This window comes from Dendrobium catenatum, unplaced genomic scaffold, assembly GCF_001605985.2.
Source record: "Dendrobium catenatum unplaced genomic scaffold, ASM160598v2 fragScaff_scaffold_1341, whole genome shotgun sequence".
In the NCBI taxonomy this organism is placed as follows: Eukaryota; Viridiplantae; Streptophyta; class Magnoliopsida; order Asparagales; family Orchidaceae; genus Dendrobium; species Dendrobium catenatum.
Genome location: NW_021319803.1, coordinates 164788 through 172889, shown reverse-complemented (window position 1 = coordinate 172889; position 8102 = coordinate 164788). Strand labels below are relative to the sequence as shown.

At 35.5% G+C, this 8102-nt stretch overlaps 1 protein-coding gene across 1 annotated transcript; it reads left to right on the top strand.

Annotated features, from left to right (window-relative positions):
• Positions 1-1362: 1362 nt before the first annotated feature.
• LOC110114645 (50S ribosomal protein L7/L12) lies at positions 1363-8102 on the top strand. The gene is made up of 2 exons (XM_020847590.2): positions 1363-1569; positions 7088-8102. The coding sequence occupies exon 2, from the start codon at positions 7197-7199 to the stop codon at positions 7773-7775; it is 579 nt and encodes a 192-aa protein (XP_020703249.1). The 5' UTR covers positions 1363-1569; positions 7088-7196; the 3' UTR covers positions 7776-8102.

Here is an 8102-nt window from a genome sequence, read left to right as displayed (position 1 = left end):
TCACGCTACAAATCTAGCCAGTTAAACACATAAAAAAAGTTCTTTTGTACTTCCATTAGTAATCTCCTTCATTGATTCTTGTAAAAAGTAACAATAAATTCATCTTCTTATAGTAACCAAAGATGATAGTGAATGATGTGATCCATATCATCTACAGACGTTTCAAGTTCATCGGCCAAAGTACCTCCACCGTCACATCGTAGTTGATGATAACACATTTAAAGGTCATGTTGACTGACAAAATGATGATCATGCGTGTAGAATGTCCTCTCTAAATTTATCCAATCTTGACTATTCAAGAAATTATTCCTCTTATACACATTTATTTTCATTAACTTTTAATGCATGCACATAAGTATATAATCGTAATCTTCTGTCCACTCATGCATGCAACATCTAAATATTTTATTTCCCTGGCCTTCATCTCTAAAGGATGATCCGGGCATCTTCCCATATATTGGTGCAATCGTCTGATTCCACTCTCCAGTAAATCTTTCGTTGGAGTGTCCCTAATTTTCTTCATAATAGGTCAATTCATTATAAAGTAAAGAAAGTTTAAAACTCAACTAATGTAGAGAAATCACCTAAGTGAAGCAAATCCTTCTACAACTTCTTCACTGCATTTCTTATATCACTTAGAGAGGTGTTCACAACACATATTTATACCCAACTATAAAACTTCTTGATATATTAATTTATATTAGAAACCTAAAATAACTGATAAAAAATTAAAGAATATAATGACAACAAAAAATTGATGTAGACAAGTCTTTATGATAAAATAATACAATTTTGCAGCTCAAATCACATTATTTGAGTCATGTTTGTCACAACCATTTCAGCATCCAATATCATCAATAATGACTCTAAACAGATTTTAATGTGTATAACAGTAAGTATCTACAACACCAATGAAAACAGTAAAGAACATAACATGGCTAAAAATGGAGCTACAAATATTTTCTTATCATAACTATAAGCATAACATGACTGAGTAATTGCATTATTTTTAGAAAGGGGAAATATAATTTTTATTTTTAAAAAAATTATTTTATATAAGTCGACCAACTAACGGACAACTTATAAGTCGCCTATTAAATTGACGACTTACATTAAGTTTTCGTTAAACCTAATGCTAATGACTATCTGACTCGGCAAATCTTAGTTAAATGCTAGTCGCCCGTTAAATGGGCAACTTTGCCTAATTTTTTTTAAAGCAAGCTTAAACTCTTAAGTCTTAAGACATTTTTTAATTACGCTTAATTTAAAAAATTTTGCTTTTTGATATCAAATATACCATAAAATTTGAACCTTTATTTTATTTTGATATCACAAAAATTAAATTAATGAATAGGTTGAATTTGTATATGCATACTCTATAACACTCGCCTTTTCTTCATCACCTCCCATACCCTAGCCGAGGCACTTCAGAGCCCAGAGGTCCCGGACACCGCAGCAGTCGCATGGCCGGCCGTCGCGTATACCTTACGGTGCTCTAAGCCATCTGCTCTTTGCGATTCCGACATTTTGAGTTCGCTGGGATTTCTCTAACCCCTCTGTTGTCTATAGGTAATATAATATCCTCCTTCTTACAGTTTCTTTGATTGCTTGCTAGTGATGTTTTGATTAGCTTTTTTGCTGAGTATACGGTAAAAGGCTATTCCAATCAGGGAACCTAAATTTTGATTAGCCAGAACTCGATTGGAGTAGAAGCAGAATATACAATCAACGTTTGGAATGGAATCAAGATAAATCGGTGTGAATAAAAAAGCTACCGATTAAAGTTCAACTAAAGAGTCGAGTGATTACACTGCGATTTCTAATTATTTAGATAGCTTTGATTCATCATGTATAATAATCCGTTGGAGCATTCAAATGAGTATCATTTAGAACAAGTTAACGTGGCACTTACTCGGGAGGTTGAAGGGAAAAAGTAGTGACGGTGCTTCTTTTTCTTGAGGATCTTTTATATTATTTGAATTATTAATGAATTATTCATGATTTTTCAATATGTTTGCTATTTTTTAAAATTTGCACACCACGTCATGTGTTATGTGATGTCTCCAAGGAACGTTGAGCTGTGGTGTTATTCACTATTGACAAGTAATGCCATAGCTACAACGCAAAAAATCATAGGAATTAGCGGTAGGGAAAAATAGCTAGAACCAGCCAATTAACAATAGTGAATCAATTATAGGAAGGAAAAACATTCATTTAATGCTCAATAACTTGATTAATAATCCAAGTTCTAGAATTAAATCAAAGCATGAAAACAACTAAAATAGAGAACCAAACCAGCATGAGCATTTGCTGAATTCAACTTGTTCTCCATAAAGATCATCATCAGAGAGACATTTTCATACTAAATAAACTAATGTAAAGTCATAACTATGAAAAATAATAATTTTATTAACTTCAAACTTAGAATTTCAATGTTCCTGTCTCAACGCTCACATTATATATATATATATATATATATATATATATATATATATAAACTTTGAATTTTGCACCAAATTTGCCTAGCATAAAAATTTTTGGGTCCAACATTTGAACATTTGGTATTTTTCTAGTAAATTTACGAGGCATGTTATATCGGACACGCGTCGGATACGGATATGCCTCTGATACGGCACGGATATGTGTCGGATATGGCTTTGCCGTGTCCAATTAAAATATTATTTAAAATTGACAAGACACATGTATCGGATATGCATGTCCTGTAAAAAAAAAAAGAACCGCAATTTGCCCTATTCATTTCGGCTACCCGCTCGATATCTCTATTCATTTATGTGGCTTAAACATTTACACGAGCTTGTTTTTTTGTTTCCGCACAGGCGTTCGTCTTCTTCGTTGTAGTCGAAGGAGCGGCTCGACGACGCGAGCATAGAAGTGGATAAGATCATCCTTTGTCGACGAAGATGCTCAACGATGAGAGCATTAAAGCCGACATGATCATCTTTCATCGACAGAGCGACTCAAAGATGCGAACAGTGAAGGTGATGCGAGCAGTGAAGGTTCTTTTTCTTTGTTTTCTTCATCGTAGGCTCGGTATCGGAACTCGGTACCAGAACTCGGTACTAGAACTCGGTACCGCTAAGTATCAGAACACGGTACCACTCGGTACCAGAACTCAATACCGCTCAGTACCAGAACTCGGTACCACTCGGTATTGATCGGTGCCTCTCCGCAACACTCGGTACAATGCTCAATATCAATGCTTGGTACCGCTCAGTACCAAGGGGTACCGAATGGTACCAAGCGGCACCAAGAAGCTAGAGAAAATTTTAAAATTACTCTTATAACCCCCGCATGGGCATTGTCCCTTGACCCCGCGACCTGACCGGTCCAGTCGAACCCCGCCAGGGGGCAGCGGCCCCTTGGACTCCCAGCATATCTGCGACATATCTATACTTTTACTTAAAAAATTTCATGTTTCAAATTTATGTGGTTTAATTTGTGTCGATCATTCGTAGGATAATGAGCTCTAGTGGCGTAGGAATTGGATTTGATGATGGTCCATCAGTGACCAATATTAAAGATAACAAGCCTCTATGGGGTTATGTGACAAAAATAGGTAAAACATCAGAAGGGGGTGGCAATATTGCATTCAAATGCAATTACTGTAATGCCACATACCAAGGATCATATTATAGAGTGAAAGCTCATTTGTTGAAGATTAGTGGTCATGAAATTAAAATATGTTCGAAGATAGCCTCATCAAAAATGGCTGAATTACAAAGGAAAATCAGTGAAGCTGAGCAAAGGAGTAAAAAAGAGCTTCCAAAATAGATTTCACTTTCAAGCACCCATGTTTCATATCCTTCATCATCTTCTTCAATTAGAAGTAATGATAGTACTGTAAACAAAGGGCATTTCCGAATGGAGGGATATGAACCAAAAAGAAAAAAAAACATTTTGTAGATAGTGCTTTGGAGAAATCATTTAATTTACAAATAAGAGAACAACAAGATGGGGAAATAGCTAGAATGTTTTGCTTAGTTGGACTTCCTTTTAACCTATCAAGGAATCTACATTACAAGAATGCCTTTACCTACACATGCAATAATAATCTTGCAAGATACGTGCCATCTAGGATATAATGTCATTAGAACGAAGTTATTGCAAAGAGAGGGATAATATTGAAAAGTTGCTCGAGCCTACTAGAGGAGTTTGGAAGGAAAAAAGAGTTACTTTGGTTTGTGATGGGTGGACAGATCCACAAAGAAGACCACTTATCAACTTCATGACTGTAACAGAGAGCTATCCTATGTTTATCAAAGCTGTAAACTGTGAAGGATAGTACAAGGGTAAGTTCTTCATTTCTAATTTAATCAAAGAAGTTATCATGATGGTGGGGCCTTCAAACATCATCCAGGATATTACTGATAGTGCACCTATTTGTAGAGCTGCATGTCTACTTGTAGAGCAAGCATATTCTCATATTTTTTGGACACCCTGTGTTGTGCATACGCTTAATCTTACCTTGAAGAAATTCTGTGCAGCTAAGAATATCGGCTCTCAACAACATTGTCGTCTCCTCTCTCGATGCCTAATACACGACATTGACACCTGACTCTCGACATCGTAATATTAATCATTTTAAGCATAAATTTCAACTAAATGATTTATCATTTCTAAATTATTTTTAATATTATACTTATTCAATTTTTATAAAAATTATAATATCGTATTCAACCCATGTTAGTGCCCTATATTTTCAATAATTGATGTGTCATGTGTTCGTGTCGTGTCGTATCCGTGTCACCGTGTCCGCGTTTGTGCATCATAGCAAGTGACATGCATTGTGTATACTGGATTACGAACTCTGTCCTAACATAGTTGTCTTAGTGATGTGTTATTGATAATTATGAGTCAAGATCGTTTGATTCTTTGATGTGATGGGTTTAAATAATCTGAGCACCTTACCATCACTGGTTGGTCAGATTAAAGTTTCTTCATTTTAGAATTATGGATATCACCATTTAGACAACAATTCATTTATGGTGTGAATTGTGAAGTATGGTCTTGTTCTTGATCAAAGGGGTACATTGAGATTTGAGAGTTGATTATTATTAAACATGTGGACTTCACTGATTTGCTTTAGGAGTCACTTAATTCTCACTGCCTTATTCATGTTGTGAGCTACATGGTGTGCCAATTTCATAAATTTTTCAGAGAGGAATAAAGAGGGTCATTGTGAACTTTGTGATCAGCCGCTTGATATGCCTACTAATTAAAGTCTAACATGAGGGTTTGGGGTATTATTACAGCCTAGATTCATTTGTTAGTTGAAGTGGGCAGAGATTACAAGAACTTTGTGTTAAGTTTACCTGAATCAATGAGTCATGAGGTCATATGGGTTATGCTATGTGGAATCAGCAGGTCAGCTCACTCCTTGCGTATTGGGAAGAGCTTATTCAATTAAGATGCTGTTATATACCTATTCATCATTCATTTGCTTGAGCTGTGGATGGTAGATGTGTTTGTGATATTAGATTTAATTACGACATTTCATTCATAGACTTCATTTTTTATTTTTGATTATTATTATTATTATTATTTTGGGAAAACCGTAAAGGGGCCTATGCATTAATTAAAAGGTGAAATACAAGTCCTTAAAAAACCATAAGCTCCGCTAAAAAGACAACATTTGAAATAAAACCTAAGAGCTACTTATCCATCTATTACAATTGTGCAACTACAAAGAAAAAAAAAACAAGCCAATCAAAGCCAGCTCGAAAGACTGAGCCAACAAAATAGAAGCCACCTCCAACTATCAAGATCAGGAGGAGGCACAGCAAGGCAGCAACAAAAGGAGTACACCAACCATTCATAGACTTCATTTTTTTTAATACTATTTATAGACTTCATGTTTATTCAGATCCGACAATTTAGGTTTTAGTTGATTTCAGAGCATACTATTTAGATGATTTCAAAGTGTATATTCAGGTTTGAGATTATCTACCAAAGACTTTATTCTTGATTTTATAGGCAAGGATGGGGGGTGGGTGAGACATTCTAAGCATTAAATAGCTTTGTTTTGAAGAAGCCTTTAATTTGTGTTACCAAAAATATGTGGAGGTCTACACAGCTCTATGCAATTTACAACCTTATGAGGCAAAGCCTAGAATTTTGCTAAGCTTGCACGTGATAGATCTGGTTAATGTGATGCTGAATCATGCAACATTGTATGATGTGCCGTTTGTGCAATGATTTGCATATCTTGATCAACTTTTTTCGGTTAGATTGAGGGTTTGTTTGGGACAAGTTTCATACTACTTTTTAAAACTTCTTTTTAGTACAAAAATTACTTACAAAATTTTCAAATTCATGAAATTTTTGTACTAGAAAGCTGTTTTAGAAAGCAAGGAAAAAACCGTCCCAAACGAAGCCTGAGTTTCAAGTTCATTGGATTTGGTTTAAGATCAGGGCCATACAAACTAAACTTTTATCCAAAAATCCCGATGCAAAGTATTTTGTAAATTGTAGTCTACTTATGCATCCATCAAATAGAGAGTAGATTTGGATTTCATAATTCTCATTCTCGCAGGGAAGGATTTCTTAGTTCTTGGTGAAGGTTTCCCAAGTAAACAACCTGTAACATCCTTGCCTGTTGTAATGAACGTTGGCTGTTTTCCACTCTGACATGGTCGATACATTTGAATGCAGTGTATATCTATCTTTGTTTGGCTTTGTTAAATGCAATTATGGTTTTATGAAAAATGAATCGCCTATAATAAATATTGTTTCGCCGAAGTACATTTTAATGGTGAACCTGAGATTCTGCAGCTCACATAAGCTTCATTTGGGATAGCTTTCTTACTATTATTTAAAGCAGCTTTCTAGTACAAAAATCTTAATTTTTTATTAAAAAGCTGTTTTAAGAAGCAGTAACAAAATTACCCCAAACGAAACCTTATTCATTCAAGTCATAATTTCTTGAATCTTGTGGTCATTATTTATATTGCTGGTTTGTTTAGAAATCATTTTCCTGATTTTGTGCGTGCTCCACTAGAGAGAACAAATGCCCCCCTGGCTCCCTACTCAGCAACATAAAGCATATATATATTCTTGTTTCCTGCAGGTAAAATCATGGTTAAAAATTCAATCACTGGCTAAGTTTTTTAGCCAGATGGTTTAAACCTTTAAAAGGAAGAGAAACATACCATTTCTTTCAAATCCATTCTTTCTTAATGAGATCCTCCATTATCTTTAGAACCCTTCTTTCTTCTAACTCTACAACCAAGTATCCAGGATTACCTCAATTCTATCGCTTTTATTCAAACAATATTCCTAAAGACCCTAATCCCAAGCCAAAGAGGTATAAATATCCAGAATTCTATGATCCTTATGGACCAAGGCCACCTCCATCTGAGAATATCTTGCAGCTTGCCACTCGTATCACCTCACTTTCTCCAGAAGAGCTGATGCAGCTTGGTCCAGCTCTGCAACACCGGCTGAAGCATCTAAGGTTGCAGAAGGTATCTTCTGACGGGTTTGGTGCAGGCTTGCAAGCCAGTTCTGCTCCTGAAAAGATGGAAGAGAAGAAGGTTGAAAAGACTGCTTTTGATGTCAAGCTCGAGAAGTTCGATGCTGCGGCAAAGATTAAGGTGATCAAAGAAGTCAGAACATTCACCAATCTTGGATTGAAGGAAGCTAAGGATTTGGTAGAGAAGGTTCCTGTTACTCTGAAGCAAGGGGTCACCAAGGAGGAAGCCACTGGCATCATAGAGAAGATCAAAGCAGCTGGTGGTGTTGCTGTCATGGAGTAATAAAACGTAAGATTTTATTTTAATGATATAAATTAAAATTTTAAATGACTCTTCCTGCATTCTGAACCTTTGGATGTATTTGTATTATTCTGGATTTGTTTCACAGAAGAGCTTCATTTTAGTTATCTGATTTGAAGCATTGGGTTGTTTACTGGTCCAACACTGTAGAGAAAAACAAAGGTCAGGGTAACTACCATAAATTATGGCTATTCAGTCTAATTTGTTGTCCATGCTTGCCTAACAACCCATGGGTCATAGGTTCACAACAATGATGTTTTTTGTGTGCAAGCATATACACAATAGTGATTGCATAAGTTTCAAAGGATA